General features: G+C 36.1%; 1 protein-coding gene across 2 annotated transcripts; it reads left to right on the forward strand.

Moving 5' to 3' along the window:
• Positions 1 to 14,876: 14,876 nt before the first annotated feature.
• LOC120543115 (serine/threonine-protein kinase pim-2-like) lies at positions 14,877 to 22,034 on the forward strand. 2 transcript variants are annotated; one of them, XM_039775979.1, is made up of 7 exons: positions 14,877 to 15,148; positions 16,460 to 16,560; positions 17,002 to 17,052; positions 18,640 to 18,854; positions 18,971 to 19,140; positions 19,833 to 20,009; positions 20,207 to 22,034. In XM_039775979.1, exons 1-7 carry the CDS (start codon positions 15,076 to 15,078, stop codon positions 20,362 to 20,364), a joined length of 945 nt encoding a protein of 314 aa, XP_039631913.1. In that variant the 5' UTR covers positions 14,877 to 15,075; the 3' UTR covers positions 20,365 to 22,034. The 2 variants fall into 2 exon arrangements, with proteins under 2 accessions (XP_039631913.1, XP_039631914.1); XM_039775980.1 differs by having other exon boundaries at positions 20,249 to 22,034.
• Positions 22,035 to 23,137: the final 1,103 nt, after the last annotated feature.

Below are 23,137 nucleotides of genomic sequence, written 5' to 3' on the forward strand. Positions count from 1 at the left end.
CAGATGCAGCAAAACAGGCCCAAAACATGATACTACCACCACCATGTTTTACAGATGGGATAAGGTTCTTGTGCTGGAATGCAGTGTTTTCCTTTCTCCAAACATAACACTTTTCATTTAAACCAAAACGTTCTATTTTGGTCTCATCCATCCACAAAACATTCTTCCAATACCCTTCTGGTTTGTCCACGTGATCTTTAACAAACTGCAGATGTGCAACAATGTTTTTTTTGGAGAACAGTGGCTTTCTCCTTGCAACTCTGCCATGCACACCATTGTTGTTCAGTGTTCTCCTGATGGTGGACTCATGAACATGAACATTACCCAATGTGAGAGAGGCCTTCAGTTGCTTAGAAGTTACCTTTGTGACCTCGCCGACTATTACACACCTTGCTCTTGGAGTGATCTTTGTTGGTCGACCACTCCTGGGGAGGGTAAAAATGGTCTTGAATTTCCTCCATTTGTACATAATCTGTCTGACTGTGGATTGGTGGAGTCCAAACTTTTTAGAGATGGTTTTGTAACCTTTCCCAGCCTGAGGAGCATCAACAACTCTTTTTGTGAGGTCCTCAGAAATCTCCTTTGTTTGTGCCATGATACACTTCCACAAACATGTGTTGTGAAGAGCAGACTTTGATAGATGCCTGTTCTTTAAATAACACAGGGTACCCACTCACACCTGATTGTCATCCCATTGATTGAAAACACCTGATTCTAATTTCACCTTCAAACTAACTGCTAATCCTAGACGTTCACATACTTTTGCCACTCACAAATATGTAATATTCAATAATTTTTCTCAATAAATAAATGACCAAGTATAATATTTTTGCCTCATTTGTTTAACTGGTTTCTCTTTATCGCTTTATATTTACATACCTCAGAAGAATTTGTAAGATCTATACCATACTTCAGAAAAGATGACTAATCAGGCAAAACACATTAAATTTACTTTTAATTGAATCCAAATTAAACTGTAAAGCATCACAGAATAGTACAACCATTAAACAAAACATAGTAATAAGGAAAATAATCAGATTGTCCTTGTTGAAAAGTTTACATATCCTTAGATGTTAATACTGTGTATTGCCCTCCATTTAGCCTCAATGATGCCATGTAGTTTTGTGATAGTTCTGGATGAAGTGCTTGATTTTCTCAGGTGGTACAGCTGCTCATTCTTCTTGGCAAAAAGACTCCATGCCCTGTAAATTCTTGGGTTGATGAACTGCACTTTTAAAATCTCCCCAAAGTGGCTCGATGATATTGAGGTCAGGAGACTGTGATGGCCACTCCAGCACCTTCACTCTTGTTCTGCTCTAGCCACTGTAGGGTCAACTTGGCCTTATGTTTTGCTCATTGTCATGTTGGAAGATCCAAGTGTGTCCCATGCACAGCTTCTGGACAGATGAATGCAATTTGTCCTCCAATATTTTCTGGTTATATGCTGCATTCATCTTGCCATCAATTTTCACTAAGTTACCCTTGCTGCTGTAGCTCACACACCCCCAGAACATCAGAGATCCACTTCCATGCTTCACAGCAGGGATGGTATACCTTTTGACATGGGCATTGCATTTTTGGTTGTGACCATAAAGTGCAATTTTGGTCTCATCACTTTAAAGGACTTTGCTCCAGAAGTTTCAAGGTTTGTCTAGATGTTGTTTAGCACATTATAAGTGGGTTGTTTTGTTGCGTTGGCACAGTAAAGGCTTTTTTCTTGTAACTCAACTGTGCAGCCCATTTGTTTTCAAGTATCTCCATATTGAGCATCTTGAAACAGAATCACTACTTGTTTGCAGTGCAGCCTGTAATTTAGCTGAAGTTGCTTGTGGGATTTTCTTTGCATCTCAACAAATGATCATGGCAGCTGCGGCTGAAATCTTTGTTGGTCTACCTGACCGTAGCTTGGTGACAACAGAAACCCTAACTTTCCACTTTTCATCAGAGTTTGAACACTACTGACAGGCATTTTCAGATTTCTGGATATCTTTTTATATCCTTTTCCTGTTTTATACAATTCAACAACATTTTCTTGCAGGTCCTTTGACAGTCTAGGAGCACTGGAATCATCGGGTAGAAGGGTCCTGTCATTGAACTGGTCGGCACTGTTCCAGCTGTGGAATGGCCAGTAGCGGGGAAGCAGCATGTTGGCAGGGGTCTCCAGAACTCTGAACAAATATGAATCACCTTATGTGATATAATCTACTCTTGCATTTTGCTCTGTACTTGTACTATTACTATTGTACTGTTGTATTGTATGGCAATGATGGATTGGCAATCTAGATCTGTGAAGAGGATTACTTGTCTGCTGTTCTTAGTATTGTATTGTATTAACCCCATTTTTTGACATACATTGTAGGCTCAGCCTACCTGGAAAGAGGTCTCTCATTGAATTGCCTTTCCCAAGATTTGTTCCATTTTTTTTCCCAACAAGGGTTTTTTGGGAGTTTTTTTCTTGTCTTCCTAGGGAGTCAAGGCTGGTGTCAAAAACAGGGCCTGTTAAAGTACATTGCAGCACTCCTTGTGTGATTATGGGCTATACAAAAATAAGTTGTTGTTTTAGTTCTTCTTCTTCTTCCTGTTCTTCTTCTTGTTTTGCTTTCCCCATGGTTCAGTATCCAGCAAAGTCTATGCAGCTCTGCATGCATTTAAATTGACTATTTATACACAGACACTAACTACAGTCAAAAAAGTTACAGGTGTGGACATTTTCCCATAATTACTCTTAATATGTGTGTGTGTCAACTTGTGTGTATATTATTAGCCCCAACATTCAAAGGTATGTAAGCTTTTGATCAGGCCCATATGGGTGATTTCAGTTATCATTATGATTTAAAAAGGGTACACACAATTATTTTATAATAAATAGCTTCACTTGAGCACACTCACTAATTAAAAGGAAAGTTTTCTGCATGATTACTTATATTTTCCAAACAATGGGCAATATTTCACAAATTCTGCCAGGGTATGTAAACTTATGAGAACATCTGTATATATATATATATATATATATATATATATATATATATATATATATATATATATATATATATATAAACTGCTCCAAAAATTAAAGGAACACTTTGAAAACACATCAGATCTCAATGGGAAAAAGAAATCCTCCTGGATATCTATACTGATATAGACTGGGTAATGTGTTAGAAACAAAAGGATGCCACATCGTTTGATGGAAATGAAAATGATCAACCTACAGAGCCCTGAATTCAAAGACGCCCCAAAAATCAGAGTGAAAAAATTATGTGGCAGGCTAGTCCATTTTGACAAAATTTAATTGCAGCAACTCAAAATTGTACGCAGCACTTTGTATGGCCCCTGTGTTCTTGTTTACATCCCTTTCAACATCGGTGCATGCTTCTAATGAGATGACAGATGGTGTTGTGGGGGATCTCCTCCCAGATCTGGACCAGGGCATCACTGAGCTCCTGGACAGTCTGAGGTGCAACCTGGTGGCATTGGATGGACCAAAACATAATGTCCCAGAGGTGTTCTATTGGATTTAGGTCAGGAAAGTGTGGTGGCCATTCAATGGTATCAATTCCTTCATCCTCCAGGAACTGCCTGCATACTCTCACCACATGAGGCCAGGAATTGTCATGCACCAGGAGCCACTGTACCAGCATAGGGTCTGACAATGGGTCCAAGGATTTCATCCTGATACCTAATGGCAGCCAAGGTGCCTTTGTCAAGCCTGTAGCGGTCTGTGTGACCCTCCATGGATATGCCTCCCCAGACAATCATTAACCCACCACCAAACTGCTCATGCTGAATGATGTTACAGGCAGCATAATGTTCTCCATGGCTTCTCCAGACCCTTTCACTTCTGTCACGTGCTCAGGGTGAACCTGCTCTCATCTGTAAAAAGCACAGGGCACCAGTGGTGCATCTGCCAATTCTGGTATTCTATGGCGAATGCCAATCGAGCTGCATGCTGCTGGGCAGTGAGCTCAGGGCCCATTAGAGGACATGGGGCCCTTGGGTCACCCTCATGAAGTCTTTCTGGTTGTTTGGTCAGAGACATTCACACCAGTGGCCTGCTGGAGGTCATTTTGTAGGGCTCTGGCAGTGCTCATCCTGTTCCTCCTTGCCCAAAGGAGCAGATACTGGCCTTGCTGATGGGTTATGGACCTTCTATGGCCCTCTCCTAGAGTAACTGCTTGTCTCCTAGAATCTCCTCCATGCCCTTGAGACTGTGCAGGGAGACACAGCAAACCTTCTGGCAATGACACGTATTGATGTGCCATCCTGGAGAAGTTGGACTACCTGTGCAACCTCTGTAGGGTCCAGGTATCGCCTCATGCTACCAGTAGTGACACTGACTGTAGCCAAATGCAAAACTAGTGAAGAAACAGTCAGAAAAGATGAGGAGGGAAAAATGTCAGTGGCCTCCACCTGTTAAACCATTCCTGTTTTGGGGTCATATCATTGTTGCCCCTCTAGTGCATCTGTTGTTAATTTCATTAACACCACAGCAGCTGAAACTGATTAACAACCCCCTCTGCTACTTAACTGACCAGATTAATATCCCATAAGTTTCATTGACTTTATGCTATGCTAAAAAGTGTTCCTTTAATTCTTTTGGCAGTATATATATATATATATATATATATATATATATATATATATATATATATATATATATATATATATATATATACACTGTATATGTACAGATTGACAGCATTTCTTAATTTGAGGAAAACAGCCATTCTAACCTTAACAATGCTGTACACGTGAGAAAAGCCCAGGTCACCTCATCTGTCCATTTGTTCATTTGGTCCATTTATCCCATCTGAATGACTGATAACCTGACATAGTCCCTCATTCAAATTCATTCAAACAAACTTTTATACTCTCCTAAATCTCCTGTCACTAAATTATTTTATGTGATTCAGTAATACACATAAAATGTTTTTACAGATTTTTGAACCCATGTAAATGTATGTTGTAACTGTGTTTTGTCTAATATGAGACTCAATAAAAAAGAAAATATACAGTAAGTGAAGAATGCGAGTCACTCCTTCTAATTCCATGAGAAACAGGAAATTGTTTAGAAATGTTATCATATATTGTATATTGAATTAAGCTTTTATGTCCTATACAAAATTCAAACCTTTGATAAGAAGTAGGTTCCAAATCTAAACCTTTGCAAAAACATAAGGATTGACTAAGTCTGCAACTTAACAAAGTATTCTCTGTGTCAACTGGAACAAAACCTAATAAAATTGTTAAGATTTTTTTTAGTATTATCTAAAAATTGTCAATCTTTCAGGAAAGCTGTATGAGATATGTGTATTAAAATTTGTAATATAAAATATATTTAATCAGCCATGATTTTAAAGTCCACATTTAGTACAATAAGACAAAAATAATTCAAAAAGGAAGAGATTTTGTCTTTTCTGAGAATAAGGGGAATCAGGGCTATGCTCCTGTAAGCTGGAAGCTTATTTGTAATGTAAATAAGGTTAATCATATTAAAAAAACAGGTGAAAAAGTTTACCAAAAACATTTGTAAAACTCTGCTGGGAATACATATAACCCCGGGACTTTCCTGTTTTGCATGCTTAAAAGGGCCTTGTAAAGTTCATCCTGAGGGAATGATCCCAATAATGACAGACAAGGAAGAGTAAAATTATTTATAAATGACTGCATGACAGAGTCAATGGAACACATCTCAAATTTCTATAAAGCCAAGTAATACTTTTTGAAACCTGTATTAAGTTTATTTGTATTTGAAATGAGACTAGCATTTTTGGTTCTAGTACTTTGATGTTTCCATGTTTTGTAATTGTTATGCAGGAAAACTAACCAGCTGTTTCAAACAATTCTAATTGTTTTTTAGTGTATTCTTAATATGAACAATTGTTGACATTAACAACTTGTGATATTAAAAACAAACCTTTTTCATTATTTAATGTATGTCTGACTTTGAAAACATTTACAATATCATTTATGAAAGAGGTAACATCATGAATTGTAATTCTGCAAGGGTTCTTTCAACATGAATACATTTTACTTTTTATTCTGTGAATTCCTAACATATTATCATTTAAAAAGAGAAAATTCATTTCTCAGTCTTTTCAGAGTTATATAGTAGACTGTTCTATTCATCTAGAAATCTTTGAAATTAAGCATGCCTGAAAGTGCCTGTCTACTAACAAGACTTTAAATGTATCCAACATTTACTGTACATAGATTTTATCATTACCAGAACAGATGGTAGGGAAATGTGTTGTTCTTATATAGTATGAAATAATTTTCCTTGAATCTGAAAGCATGTGGTACAGATGCACTAAGACCTGCTTCTATCTATCCATATGCATCTCTATATTAAATAAAATTCCACAATATAAATCATGACCATTATACTTTTCATACGGTTTTACAATTTTTGATGATTTACCACATTGTCTGATAAACTATTTGACTGAAAGAATTATAGCTTGTGTTACACCCTGTGACACTGCACTGGATTAAACTGATTTCAGTAAAGTATGCACAGTATGTATGCATTGATGCTCCAACAATGATGGACGGATTAAAAGGAAGAAGTCTACGTGACCATCATCATCATCAAGCCCTTCCGTGAGAACCCTAAATCCAAAGAGGACTGTTTCATTTATGTTAGGTAGAATGCCCAGAGGGGACTGGGCGGTCTCATGGTCTGGAATCCCTACAGATTTTATTTTTTCTCCAGCCGTCTGGAGTTTTTTTTGTTTTTTCTGTCCCCCCTGGCCATTGAACCTTACTCTTATTCGATGTTAATGTTGATTTATTTTTTTATAATTATGTCTTTCATTTTTCTATTCTTTAATATGTAAAGCACTTTGAGCTACTGTTTGTATGAAAATGTGCTATATAAATAAATGTTGTTGTTGTTGTTGTTGCATCGTGTGTTATAAATAATATGGACAGTGTGTATAAAGCATTCTACTTTGAAGTAGACTGGTTTCAAAAATACACCTACATCAGTAATGTTATAGAATGCAAAAACTAGCTTTGGAATAACCCTTATAGGACAAAATGACATTGCAGCAATAATGTTGCTATAAAGAGCCAAACACAAGGCAAAATGTGAAACACACAAAGTAAGAATAGTTATTTGCATAAAAGTCCTGTAGTGTAGATCCCCACAGTGAAGCATCATCAACATACTGTAAAAGGAAGTACTTTGTCCATTTTAGCAATCTTTGAAAATATAATATTGATGTTATAACTCATTTATAATGACACAATTTTAAAATGTGTTAACAAAGCACTTTTGAAAATTTAAAATTGTCAAGTTATCAAGACATGATTTTTTTGTTTTTTATGTACTGTATATGTGGCAAGGAAAATGGATAGCGACTAGTGAGTTGGATTTTTCTTGTTATAAAGAAGACAGGGATAAGCAATGTTTGGTAATGCATGACATTTAAAGTTCCTCTGTCACCTGACCCTGTGGCAGTGAGAAGGGCATAAAAAGGACTTTTAACACTTATAAAACAGACCACAACAATAACAATTTGCAAACTTAACAAAGGTAACTTGTCTTTAGATAGAAAAGATATTCCATCATAGTGGGACATCCTAAAGTGAGGGTCCCCAACTCTGGCCCTGGAAGGCTGCAGTGGCTGCAGGCTTTCATTCTAACCCTTTTCTTAATTAGTGACCTGTTTTTGCTGCTAATTAACTTCTTTTGAATTCATTTAACTGACTTGTTTTTTTAAGATTTGTTCCCCTGAATTTCTTCATTGTTCCTCTGAATCACCTCATTTCTTTCCTTATGAAATATGAAGTGAACGAGCCAACAGAAGACCAACTAAGTCAGGGCCTCAAATTCCAAGCAATTTCACCCCAACCAGTTGCTTAATTAGTTGCCAATTTTTGTTGTTAATTAAACCTATCCTTTAATTCCATGGCTTGTTGCTGCTCTCATTGTGCAATAGCATACATTTCTGAAATTGTTGATTTTCTCGTTTCTAAGAGCACTGCTAAAATGTTTTGGGGACCTGAGCGGATCAACATTCCTGATACCTTCATCTTTCATTATCTTCAGATATTGTATGATGGACACAGTTTTCTGGTCATGTTTTGACTCATTTTGTATCTCATTCTTGTTTTGCTGTTAATTGAGGAAAAATAAATAAGGGGTCTGTGTCTTCAAAAGCAAGTCAATTACATTTAATTCAAAATAAGTTAATTTGTAGCAAAAACGGGTCATTAATTAAGGAAAGGGTTAGAATGAAAACCTGCATCCAACGAGGCCTTCCAGGACTGGAGTTGGGTACACATGTCCTACAGGATGAACCTTTTATAGTGGTTTTATTATAAATAAAAGTCCACGGATTTAAATATTCTGAGTGAAGCAAAGAGCATTTCTTCTATAAGCCTGTCCTTGAAAAATGAAAGTAACATAATAGCTTTATTGTAAAAAACACAAACAAACCAACTACACAGATCCTTCCCTCTATCGTGACAGTTGGAACACTAGGGTATATTTTTTTATTCTGAATTTATCTGTACAAGCATTTTGCACATATTGGGTATGGGACAATTTGAAAAGGAAAATATAAGTTAAAACTTGTCAGTGTAATTTTTGCACACTTCTTTTCAGAGTTTTAAACTGATAAAGCTAAATTATACAGTGGTGTGAAAAACTATTTGCCCCCTTCCTGATTTCTTATTCTTTTGCATGTTTGTCACACAAAATGTTTCTGATCATCAAACACATTTAACCATTAGTCAAATATAACACAAGTAAACACAAAATGCAGTTTTTAAATGATGGTTTTTATTATTTAGGGAGAAAAAAAAATCCAAACCTACATGTCCCTGTGTGAAAAAGTAATTGCCCCCTGAACCTAATAACTGGTTGGGCCACCCTTAGCAGCAATAACTGCAATCAAGCATTTGCGATAACTTGCAATGAGTCTTTTACAGCGCTCTGGAGGAATTTTGGCCCACTCATCTTTGCAGAATTGTTGTAATTCAGCTTTATTTGAGGGTTTTCTAGCATGAACCGCCTTTTTAAGGTCATGCCATAGCATCTCAATTGGATTCAGGTCAGGACTTTGACTAGGCCACTCCAAAGTCTTCATTTTGTTTTTCTTCAGCCATTCAGAGGTGGATTTGCTGGTGTGTTTTGGGTCATTGTCCTGTTGCAGCACCCAAGATCGCTTCAGCTTGAGTTGACGAACAGACGGCCAGACATTCTCCTTCAGGATTTTTTGGTAGACAGTAGAATTCATGGTTCCATCTATCACAGCAAGCCTTCCAGGTCCTGAAGCAGCAAAACAACCCCAGACCATCACACTACCACCACCATATTTTACTGTTGGTATGATGTTCTTTTTCTGAAATCCTGTGTTCCTTTTACGCCAGATGTAACGGGACATTTGCCTTCCAAAAAGTTCAACTTTTCTCTCATCAGTCCACAAGGTATTTTCCTAAAAGTCTTGGCAATCATTGATATGTTCCTTAGCAAAATTGAGACGAGCCCTACTGTTCTTTTTGCTTAACAGTGGTTTGCGTCTTGGAAATCTGCCATGCAGGCCGTTTTGCCCAGTCTCTTTCTTATGGTGGAGTCGTGAACACTGACCTTAATTGAGGCAAGTGAGGCCTGCAGTTCTTTAGACGTTGTCCTGGGGTCTTTTGTGACCTCTTGGATGAGTCGTCTCTGCGCTCTTGGGGTAATTTTGGTCGGCCGGCCACTCCTGGGAAGGTTCACCACTGTTCCATGTTTTTGCCATTTGTGGATAATGGCTCTCACTGTGGTTCGCTGGAGTCCCAAAGCTTTAGAAATGGCTTTATAACCTTTACCAGACTGATAGATCTCAATTACTTCTGTTCTTATTTGTTCCTGAATTTCTTTGGATCTCGGCATGATGTCTAGCTTTTGAGGTGCTTTTGGTCTACTTCTCTGTGTCAGGCAGCTCCTATTTAAGTGATTTCTTGTTTGAAACAGGTGTGGCAGTAATCAGGCCTGGGGGTGGCTACGGAAATTGAACTCAGGTGTGATACACCACAGTTAGGTTATTTTTTAAAAAGGGGGCAATTACTTTTTCACACAGGGACATGTAGGTTTGGATTTTTTTTCTCCCTAAATAATAAAAACCATCATTTAAAAACTGCATTTTGTGTTTACTTGTGTTATATTTGACTAATGGTTAAATGTGTTTGATGATCAGAAACATTTTGTGTGACAAACATGCAAAAGAATAAGAAATCAGGAAGGGGGCAAATAGTTTTTCACACCACTGTATTATTGAATTTCTTTGTCATAATACAGAACCATTTTGTTCTTTTAAAAGGAACAGAACCTTGTGATTTTTTAAAAACATTTTTCAACAAAGTATACCTATAAAGGAAAACTAAATGTTTAACTTACCTGTTCATTGGAAAATTGACAGTGCCTTTTCTTGAACTATTTTCAATTTTGTTACCAGCACAGTTTTCATGTGAAAAAAATAAGTATACCCATTTTAGCTGTATGGTTATAAATATCACGGCATAACCATCCCATCATTTAGTATTCAGAAAGTATATAAATTAGATATGCCGGACCTTGTATGACAAATAAAATCTCAGGGATTTTAACACAAGCTAACATGCAGAACCCAGGTTTGAAGAAGTAGCTTGCAGAATCAGTTTTATCAGTAATTACATGAATGTCTTCAGTATATATTTATTGGGTCATGTGTACAGGGTACAGTAAAATTCTTATTGCATGTGCTAATCATATGGCTACTCGCTTTTACTATGGTTAATGACTTTACCACAAAATTGCTGTCTACCCTTCTGAATGATCTTAGAGAATTAAATTAAAGCTATTTATTTTCTTAATACTTCAAAGGTGGATCTTGGGAGCATAATTAGGTTGTAGGTGTTTGAAATACAATAATTCTCTTCTTCTTTGTCATGTGGCCTCCATAAGTTAAATTAAATATGCTGTTAAAAAGGGGGAGGGTTGTTGAAAAAAAAAATAATAAAATTAAAAAGGAGTGAGGGAGGATGAATGTGATCAACATAACGTGACGTGAGTGAGAGGGTGTATCTTAATTAATTTCTTATATTGTAATAGAAACACTTTGGCCAATTCTTTCTTACAACACTGCTCCATTTTATTAGGACTTTTGTTAATTCACTACAATTTCACTATGGAGCTGAGGTCTGTACTTTGACTTGTCATTCCAAAACTGTGATACTTTCTTTTTCAGCAATTCAGTAGTAGATTTGCTGATGTGCTTAGGATCACTGCCTTGTTTCATGATCTAATTTCTCTCAGTCTTTAGTTGTTGGAAAGATGACTTCACATTTTCCCATAAAATAGTTTGTTATAAAGAGGGGTCCATGTGGCGTCAGTTATTATAATGCAACCAGATACTGTAGTTGCAAAAGAGCCACAGAACATTACTTGTCCAAAACCAATTTTGGTGGCTAACATGAGATTCTTTGGGAGATTTGGTGTTAGGCCTTTGATAGTACTAACTTTGTACATTACTTCCAAACAACTCCCATTACTCTTGTCTGTCCTGATGAGATTGTTCTAGGTATCTTGCCATTTATTCAAATACAACTTGGAAAACCTTAGCCATGCTGCTCTTTTTAGAGAAAAGCAGGTCTATACTACATACTGTATCCTGTAATGAAATCATCTATTCATCCATCCATTATCCAACCCACTATATCCTAACTACAGGGTCATGGGGGTCTGCTGGAGCCAATCTCAGCCAACACAGGGCGCAAGGCAGGAAACAAACCCTGGGCGGGGCGCCAGCCCACCGCAGTGTAATGAAATCACTACTTGTTTAATCTGTTTCTGATATTATAGTCATAACCTGTAATGTTTTTCTTGTTGTCAGAGATCTAAAGCTCCTGCATTTTCTGCAATTTCTCAGGCCATCGTACAGTTTGATTTTCAGTGAATTGCCTAGCATGTCCACTTCTAAGAAAATGATTCATTGTCTTTAATGCTCTCCATTTGTAATAGTCCTTTCGTACTTTACAATAACAGTTGCATTTTTTAGAAATGGCCTTATATTCCTTCTCAGATTGATCAGTAGCAACAATAGTTTATCTGGGTTCATTGCAAATGTTGTGTGTCTTTGACATAATGATAACCACAAAATTCAATTAGATCCTGACCAAACAGCCAATAGTTTTGCTTTTATTATGGTGGTTGTCTTAATCATTGAGTAAAAAAAAATATTTGATAAGCAGCAGGTGGGTCAAATTACTTACTTTATTATTATGGAAGCAGTAACAATACTTTTCCACATGTTTTCTCATATTAACTTATTTTTGTTAAATAATTGATAATGTAATATTCATGTAAAAACTCACACCTGTTCACAGTCATCAATTATCCTAACATGTACTGTATGTCTTTGGGGATGTGGTAAGATTACTGAAGTACCCAGAATAAAATTTACACTAGCATGGGGAAAACATAGAAAATTCATACAGAGTGTGATTGGAGGTATCATTCAAACCCAGGATCACTGGAACCATAAGCATGCAGTAGTAACCTCTGTACAACTGGTTGATAAATAAATAATTATATGTTTAATATGAGGTTACAGTTATCTAATTTGTCCACTTGGGGTGAGCTAGATGACTTTAAAATATGTAAAACCATATAACTGAAATGTGCATACTTACTTTTTCAACACGGGTTTATTACCATACCAAGCCCATCCAATTTAGGGACACTTGGGACCAAAGCATATCTCAAAAGTATCAGACACAATGCTGGAAACCATCCTGAATGTGTTATTAGTACATCAAAATATAACAGGGATGATCACAAAAATAAATAGTCTCAGGTCAAAAGACACTTATATTTTGCTTTTTTTTTCTGATACAAGTAACCACACAAGGGCAGTTATACTCCTCCTCCTCTTCCTCCTCTCTTGGTGAATTTTGCCTAACATTGCTCCAAATTCCAGTTCACCCAGCTGAGGAGAAGAGACCTATTTTAAAGATAGACCCTGGAGCATTTCCTGTATGTCATAAACACACTACAGTACTACTTTTGAGTCAGATGGACGAGGGCAAGGAAGCCACTGCAAGAGCTCTCAAATTGGCCCACGAGGTCCTAGACAAGGCTGCCAACTCGAGCTCCAGTTCCCATGCAGTCCTACGGGATTGCCACCCAGCCTACTAGGGGAACAAACTGCCCTGAAAAAGGAGTCCTAATTTACAGTCTCACCAATCTGGAAAAGGTACCACCAAACAATTCAGCCAGGATGCCAGTATGTACATACCCTCCTGTATGGTATACAAATATAAAGAAATAAAGAAATAACTTCACTCTGAAAAAATAGAAATAATTTATAACACAACATAAAATTCTCAAAACCGATTTCTCCAATTAAGGGTCTCAGGAGGCAGGAGCCTATCACAGACAAACTGCACACAAAGTAAGCAACAAAACCAGGTAGGGATGTTTATCCATCACAGGTAACAGAACTTACTTTTACCTCTTGTTTTCTTTTGTAGATACTTACTAATGCATCCAACCTCTAATTTAAAGTATGGACTTATAATAACTAGAAAATAATTACACTTTTTACAAAATAGTGGGTTCATATATGAAAGATTCTTTCACTGTACACTATATAAACTGATGCCACTATAAACATTGCTATTGTTTCTTTGGTGTCTTCATTTGATTGCTTGTGCTTTGTCTAAACAATATTAACCTGTTTTATACGCTATTGATGTTTTGGGCTCCTGGGTTTCGCTGAGCAGCAGGTGGAAATGTAAAGAGTAACTCAATGGCTTTAATTCTGCCTTTGGCAATTATCACTTGGCCAAAAGAAACACATTCTGGAATGTCTTTCATAACTTGGTTTCCTGATCCTACCACGTCATTAGACCCTGGTGTATTTTCTGGATTAATATTTCAAAGCATAAAAAAACAAACATTGCAAACTTAAAAATCGTTGCGTTATCCATTGTTATGTGAATTAAGATATTTGAACGAAATTCGATCATCCGTTAACTTTCATGCGTCTCTTTTGAAAAAACACTCCCCTACAAAACAAAGTAGAACATTCCCAAAAACCCTAGAAAAAGCAATAGACACCTTATCCTTGACTTAGTCCGGATGTGTGAGTGTGAGGTAAGCAGAGGGCATCACAATTGTTATTCATGCTAATAGCCTTCCCGCCTTCCACTGGCATGCGTATTGGCTGTTTGGTGTTGGTGTTTGGTGTTACCTGAGGTGCGAAGGGTATTCACTCACCTGTATATACGACACCGGATATGTTATACCGCGTGGTTTGCGTTTTCTTAATGTAGAGTTGAAGATTTATTTTCAATGTCCTATTAGTTTTGAGTGAATTAGTTATCTGCACCTGTATCCTGACTGTGTTGCCGGTCCTGATCAACGAGGAGGACAGGATTAAAGAGACCGGGTCTCTGCCTAAATGATACAGAAATGGAGCGGCTTTGGTCAATATTTCTTTGAAATACTTTCACAATAGAGCGGCTTAATATGTGATTAACAAAGTATACAAAGTAGCCTTGTCGATAAATGGGTTCCTGGCAATCCTCCCTTATAAAGGTTAGAGCTGCTATTAGGGAATGTGGCACTCTTGGCGTCTAAGCTTACCAAAAAATAATGTATAATTAAATATGGTCCTTTGTTACAAATGTTACTTTAAGTTGGTGGGTAAGTTCACTAATTCCAATAAGAGTTCAATATGTGTCCGAAATTTACCTTAGAAATCGCCAACCTCATCACCCTGTCCGTAAGTACCCGCTGCATTTCAAAGCCATCTTCACGGGAAGACTTGGGCGGGGCGAGCGTGGCGGGGCTAGGCGGAGCGACAAGTGTAAACTTCAGACAAAAGCGGGGCCGGCTGCTCGGCGTCGCCGCTGGAAACGCGCCTCGTGTGGTCTTGTTTACTAGCAGCAACTGGGAGGCGTGAGCGCGCGCGCTTTTTGGAGCGATCTGACAATTACACCGCCAAGGTCACCTCATACATACATCGCACATTTTTTATTCTGAGTTTTATTTCTTTGTTGTTTCTTTACTGAGGAGATGCTACGTAAAACATTTTTTAAAATATGCTAGAGAAATGGGTAGAAGACGACGTATGTTTTCCCAATGTACATGAAATGAAGACGAAACAGAGGCAAGGTAAGATTCCTTACAGTATGTGTCACACCGTCACAAGCCAAAAAGAAGCGGAGAAGCTTAGACCGCAATTGATGCTCTTGTCGCCCGGTGCTAGGACACCGTTTGTTTTGCGGACACACGACTTTTACCTGTCAGAGTGAAAATCCAAGAGTAGCTTACACAACGCGTGTATCCTAGGGTACCAAGATGCTGCTGCTGTCGTTTATAGAGTCATCTGGAATTTTTCGGGATTTTATTTCTTGCGAATACGTTTTTAATGTGATCGATAAATGATTTACTTGGTGATTTTCTTTTTGCCTTTTCTTTAATTTGTCTTGATTTTCAGCGCCGCTTTAAAAGGTCTTTCAGGCATTGTGTCTGACTCGCGGGGATGAAGCGTCACACTTTCTCACTTTCCTTCAGTAAGACTTAAAAACAAATGGCGAGTATATAACATTTAATTCCAATAGTATTATCATTGCAAGGAAAACAATTTTCGCCTTGTATTCCTGGACTTGAATCGTAAAACCCGGACGACGAGACAAGTGGCGAGACAAGTGGGAACGTACCAAACATAACAAAGGGCTGTCCTGGCACGTGGGATAAGCAGTTCATGAGTAGACGTATTGTTAAGTCTACATGCAGTGGCATAAACGGAACAACTGGCTGTACATATAAGAGGCAATTTACTTTTAATTTTATGTAAGCACTTCAAATAATAAAAGCTTACAGAAAGCTCTTTATTTTCCTTTTAACTGTATCAGAAGTTAAGAAAATAAACTGATACTTGATTCGAAACGATGTTTTATAACTTGACCTCACGAGTTTAAACTTGGTTACTGTACAAGAATAACTGAAAGAAGTACATGCACCTTAGTAGAAGTGTAACAAAGGACCAGCATTGTGCAGGCAGAGGGGCATCTGCAGTATGGGACGAAGGTGGGGTGGGGCTAGTGGGTACGTTTCCAATAACATTGTGATGTTAACTTTGAACTTCTTATTTTATGAAGTTATTGCTTACCCATAAATCACTCAAAATAATGTTATATTCACATTAAATACTTTATAAACATTTTGAATTTGTGTTACCATTATAGATCATGTAGATTAAGTAACAGTTATCGTATGCTTTGAATCTGTGACATTGGCCTCAAGTTTAACTCAGTAAGTGCCAAATGTATCTATTTTTGCCTACTTTGCCAGATTCTTAATATCTGCAGTGTTTGTCTGTAATGATCTTAGGAGGTGATAACATCTGAGTGTTTAAATGAACATAGTTCAAAAGTGTTATTATAATCGTTATAAATTTTATTGTTTTCATTTGGCTTATAGTGATGGAATCCTTTGAAAAACAGTATAAGGTGGGGCAGCTGCTTGGAAGTGGAGGCTTTGGAACAGTCTATGCAGCTCAGCGCCTTTCAGATGGTCTGCCGGTATGTGCGTTCTGTACCCACCCATCAACAATGTGTTCTCTTCTTGACATAACTCTGTTTTGTGAGCACTCTCTGCTTCCTGTTTCTGCATGTTGTCAGATTTCTGAATTCATTTGGTTGCCTCTTAAAAAACATGTAATTGTTAAATATATGTGAGGAAAGTAAAACAATTATGTGGTATATAATATATATTCAAAGGTAACATAAAACATTATTCAAATTCCCTTTTTTATTCAAATTCCCATTCTAAAATAAGCCATGCATGTGTTTTGCTTGTCCTCCTAGCAAACGCATTCAGTAAATGTAAAACTGAATTGTTAAATATGTAGGTGCGTTTGTAGCTGTTTCATGAAACTATGTTTTTGAATTATAACCCTTATTTTCATGCTGCAAAAGACCCAGAGTTGTCAAAAAATATATATTTCTGTTTTGTTATTTTAGGTTGCAGTGAAACACATTTCAAGGGATAAGATCCACCATTGGGCCCGGATTGTAAGTACAAAATTGTCTGAAATCCTGTGAGCCTCTTCATTAGGTCTCTTGCTGATGTCAAGTTCATTAAGCCAATTTTACTTCTAAAGTGGAGGGCTACCAAAAGTCCAAAAAAGATAAATCATATTGAGCTCTTTATTGTTTTTGTTTGTGGAGGGCTACCAAAAGTCCAAAAAAGATAAATCATATTGAGCTCTTTATTGTTTTTGGTTTTTTTTTTTGTTGTATTTATTTTTATCTTAATCATGGCGTCCCCATCCATTTGACAAATACAGGATTTCTTTTGTGTACATTAATATATCGTAACACATTATCTCCTCAAAAATGAAAATATATTTAGCTATGAAAAAAATCAAAGTAAGTGGAGAAAGTATGTCCCTGCTTAACTGGGACTGCAAACATGAAAGTGCAAATACAGGTTTAAGACAAATACCCTAAATAAAAAATGTGTTTGACTATAATAATTTGTAAATAAGAGCATACATCAACTAAAACATTACTGCTGACTGACCTCCAATAACAAATATTTAAAGGTGACAGTGGTGTAGCACCAGAATATAAATTATTGCTTACTAAGGAACATACTTGTTTCTAATTAAGATATTTTATTAATTTCTTGTATAAATATTGCCTTCTGTCTTGGCATATTTGATTATAATGTTTTCCCAGTGCACATATGTCTGCTTTTGTGCTCATGCTACATCCTAAAGACAAGTTTGTTAAATTAAATTGCTTTTGTAAAATTGGTCCTATATGGGTGTTTGCATAAGTAGGCCCTGACGTGAACTAGCATCACCTGATGGGTTAGTTGCTGCCTTGCACCTTGTGCTGAGGTGTGACAATGTTTTTATATGAGCTCAAGTTTTATATTTTAGTTATAGTTTAATTTATTTTATACTATGCCACGTTACTTAGAAGGCACAAGCGTGTATTTTTTTGTAATTTTTTGTGAGATGCTTTTTATTATAAATAAGGAAGTTCACTGCTGTAAAATAATCAACTGTCAGCTGACGTTACACGTTGGGAAACTTGTGATCTGTCTATCAAGGCCAACATTTACCATGAGACAGAAATTACAGAAATTGGCAATTTAGTGCAACTCTCCAGTTAGTAACATTGACAGTTTATATAGTAGTCATAATGATATCTATGATAAGATTTTGTACCAAAACAAAAGGAAGTGGGAGAGGCTGGAAGATCTGGGGCGTTTGTGGTAAATAGTCATTTATCTTAAACAAACACAAGGGCTTGTCTTTTTCATTGATTTTTGTTTTAAAAGGTGTCACCCAGTACTATTTTGTAACAGCTTCCAAGTCTAGCTGACAAATTAGTTGATTATTATTACACCAACTGTCCATTACTATAAAATACTTAATGTTCTTTTGACTGAGTGGGCACTTTAAGTTATAGTACAGCTAAGTGGGGAAAAACGATTGGTTAAACAGGACTCTCAGAAGGGACTGGCAAATTTGTAGTAGTTTACTGGTCTTGGCTATAGTGTTGTTGAGCTAGCTGCGGAGTTGTGTGTCTGAATGATGATGGTCTGACTGTTCATCTTCTCATTTCTACTTTTCTTCTTGTTTCCAGCCTAATGAATCTGTGCCAGTGCCAATGGAAATTGCCCTTCTACAGCGTTTACGGAGTGGGGGTTCTCTGAACCCTAAAGGCATAATCAAAATGATAGATTGGTTTGAGAAACCGGGAGATGGGTACTTGATTGTTTTGGAAAGGCCCCAAATGTGCCAGGATCTTTTTGACTTTGTAACCGACCGTGGTCCTCTGGAAGAACCCCTGGCGCGAAGGTAAGCTAATTTTTGACAGTCTTAAATGTATAGATTGCTTATTTTGTATATTAACTTTAAATTGTAGTGTCATGCTACTTGTAATCAATTGAGTAATTTATCTATTACTACTTCAGGTTCCTTCAACAGATCACACAAGCACTGCAGTACTGCCATGCATGTGGAGTTGTCCATCGTGACATAAAGGATGAAAACATTCTCTTAGATATGCGCACTGGAGAAATTAAAATAATTGACTTTGGATCCGGTGCTGTACTAAAAGATACGCCCTACTCAGGTTTTGAAGGTGATACATTTTTTTTCTTTTGTAGATGCATGTGACCAAACGCTTTTGAACATGTCACATAAAATAAACACACAGCTTTGTGATCAATGCAGTATTTCTGTGAAATATCCCAGTAAATTAATCGTTAATTATGATTGCTGTCTGCTGCAGAGTTTAATATTAATTTTAATTCTTGTGTGTAATACAGGCTAACAAAATAATATCTTGTTATGTGACATCTCAGATAGTTTCAATTTGTGGCTACAATGTTAGTCCCTGACTAAAAAACAAAACATAAAATAAAAATAATTAAAGTGAAAATCAAATAAAGTTAACTGAAGATGACATATTTCATTTTTTTCCCAAACATAGGTCAACTTATAATTGAATTTAACTGCTACATCCAAAATGTTTAGTGTGTTCAAGTAAATAATTATATTAAAATGAACCTCCTGTGTGTGTGTGAGTACTTCAAATTATTTCAGTGTGATTAGTTTTCACTTTATTTCAGTATTTGTATACATGATATATTGTAAAGCTTTTCAAATCATTTTTTGCTAATGGGTTTATGTTTACCACATATTTCTTTTGAGAAATAATTTTAATTTACTGTTTTTCTGCCATTGGCAAAACTATTATTATCTTTACATTTTGTAATATTGGTCACCTTTTGCTGCGGAACATTCATAACAGAGCTGTTTTTATACTTCTAGGTACTAGAGTGTACAGTCCCCCTGAATGGATTACAAGTCATCAGTATCGGGCAGAGCCTTTAACAGTTTGGTCTCTTGGCATTCTTCTGTTTGATATGGTTTGTGGGGACATTCCATTTGAGAATGACAAAGAAATTCTCCAAGGGAAGCTACACTTCACTAAAAGAATATCAGCAGGTAAGATGCAGTTCTTTGATTTTCAGCATCTCTGTAAAATATATTAAAATAATTCTTATATAAAGTCTATGTTCCTCACGACCCTGTCCTGAATAAGCAAGTTAAGAGTACTTACAGGAAAGTTTAATATGTTTCTGTTCAACAATGGATCAAGGCAGTTCCCTAATTTTTTTTTTGCTCTTTGTTTTCTCCAAAAGAATGCCAGTCACTTATTCGATGGTGTTTGGCTTTTGCTGCAGATGACCGTCCATCCCTTGAACAGATACTCTCTCATCCTTGGATGACTGTGTCTGCAGAGGATGATGACTGTGCTCAAGAATCCTACAATTTGGCACGTAGCAAAGACAGTTTATGAGCGAGAGTTAAAGGATCCTGGACTTCATTGAGCAATATCAGATTCCTTTGTATAGGTTCTCTTATTTTTAGTGCAAGTTGTAAGATTCAGGAATGTGCACCTTAATTTTGGGTGTTTTAAGTGCCCTTTTTATCTGTTGTTTAACATCTGCAGGTATAGAATTGCATACCAAATATGGCTACTTATTTAAGTTATTTACTCTTGCTGGCCATTTGTTTAGGAAGCACTTCCTTTCCTACCTCGACTTTTTCCCTTGGAAAAAGGACTTTATAACTTGTTCCTGAAAGACATTTTTATATTATTGTTATATGCATTTATTAGTTATATACTGTTCATTTATAAACCTGGTTTTACAGGTAATTAGTATTAGTAAGGGGATCAGACTACCTCTTTCTGAGCATCAACAGGGTTCAAATTCTTGAAATAGATTTAATTAAAGTAGATAGCAAGATCAGATTGAATGACATAGATACCTGCCATTTTTCAAGTGTGTTCAAGTTTCCAGTTATGGATGTACTAGCAGAATTTAGAACAATAAGGCTTGGATGTAAAAGTCATTTTTACTGTTACCATTTTGAAGTACTGACAGATTCCTGTTACCTTTTTTTATTAACTTAAAAACCTAACCGGCGTACAACACAACAGTGAGCACTACCACTTTAATTTTTTACAGACATTTGTCAAATGTCAGTGAGCCATTCCACATTTTAGAGTTGTAACAGTTATTAAAATGATTGATTTTTACCATTTGTACAAAATAAGCATAAGATAATGGTCAATTTAATGTATAATTCTAAATTTATTTGCTGTATTTAGAACATAATACATATAGGTAAACTGAATGCAAGAGCAAAATAATAAAAGGTGACTTACAGACAAGGTTTTGATTTTCAAATCAATAGAATAAATCGCCCAGCTCTAGTGACAGCTAATTTGTTTTTCAATCTGATATTTTGTTGCATTATCTTTTAATTAAAATAAACATAACTAGCAGACATGAAATTGAGTTACCTTTTTGGGGCTCAGTATTTTTTGAATAGGTGCGACAAGTCAACACTAGATTTTTTTCTAAGCATGTGTGAACATAAATTTTTTTTATTTTTGTACACTTGCCAAGGAAGAGTTAGTAAATAATTTCTATAATGCTCAGGAAAATTGTATGTTTATATTGTCTGGGTATATATGAAAACATAAATCAGCACTTTGAATGCAGTGTCGTCGTCTTGTCAGTATCTGCATTTTGATCAAGTTGGGACCTCGCTATATATTTGTGTACATTTAAAAAATGTTTCCTTATTCAGGGTCGGTTGAGTATTGTACAGCTGACTATTGTACAGTTGTTTCCTGTTATATTAACATGTATTTTTTGTTTAATATTAAACGTGTGGTTCTGTTCTGAGAAATATTTTTGTAAAATAAGATTTTTGTGTGAAAATTTTGTTGTATACAAATGCACTGTATTTATATGTATTTATATGCTAAATGAAATTCCAAGGCAATAGTATATATTTTCCTAAAAATTATTTTGGAATTTGAGTCAACTTGTTTTCATGTTATTTGAGTACTTGTGTAATTATTTTTGTGGACTATGACTTTTTTATTATTTAAATGAGGTATAATCAGCTAAAAGTATTTGGTCCAGACCATTTTCTTCCTATTTATTCAATTCAGAGCATGAAGTTGTCACTCTGAACTCACAATGTGTTACATGAATGTATATAATTTGTTTTGTGTTGATAAGTATTAAACATTACAACAAAGTATACCGTGTTTGAGATTGTACTTCTATAGGTATAAAATTCATTAATACAAACACTGCCTAATAGAAAATGTAAAACGGTTGCATATAGTTCACATTCAGATGTTATTTATGTAATATGTAGGTCAAAATCAGCCAATTTTAACAGTATTGGTGGCAATGCATAAAGGTCAATCATAATGCTTTCAGCTACTTGTGACACATAATGTTTCATGGTTTTAACTGCAAGTTTTGGAAAATAGCTTGAAATAAGAGGATGCTTTCAAAATAAAACCCTCTTGACTTAGTTACTTTTTAAACACATTGAAGTATAGTATAAAGTAATAAAATAAAAAAGGGCAACTCTAAAAGAAAATTGGACCGACAGATTTGGGTATGGTCTGTTGGTAATGATAATTGTGGTCTGAAACCTCTACCACACAAATGTGGCAATAGTAGAAAAGTAATAAGCCTTGTTTAGCTTTTGAAGTGACAAAACTCTGCTGGATAACATTTCTAGTATCAAGTAACATGAGTTGTCTAATTTTTTGTATGTTATTTTGGGTAATGTAAATTTTTTGTTTATTTCAACTTGAAAAATGAGCAAGAATTACAGTAACTGGTTAGATCCAAGTCCAGTTCCTAGTTGAATAAAGTATGCATTGTACTGTATGTTTATGCTATGTTCGTGTAAATTTCCTCCAAGGGCTCGGGTTTCTTCCATCTTCAGTGTAGGTGTGTGAGATGAGCTGGAGTCATGTCACAAATCTGTTTCTGTTCTGTACCTGATGCTAATAATTTGGAATTGGACAAATGTTATGTGAATGTTATGTGAGCGCATGCTAATTTGGCAATATTACATGATGCACAAAGTACACAGGTCTTAGAATTTATAACTACACCTGGATAGGCTTCAGCACCCTGTGACACTTGCACTGAATGCATTAAGAAAATTAATTGATAAAAGTTAAATTTAAAGTCTTGCATCTCACTTTGCTTCCTCATATCAAGTGGTTTCTCTTTTGGCTGTATTGG

The sequence above is a fragment of the Polypterus senegalus genome, chromosome 13 (genome assembly GCF_016835505.1).
Source record: "Polypterus senegalus isolate Bchr_013 chromosome 13, ASM1683550v1, whole genome shotgun sequence".
NCBI lineage: Eukaryota > Metazoa > Chordata > Cladistia > Polypteriformes > Polypteridae > Polypterus > Polypterus senegalus.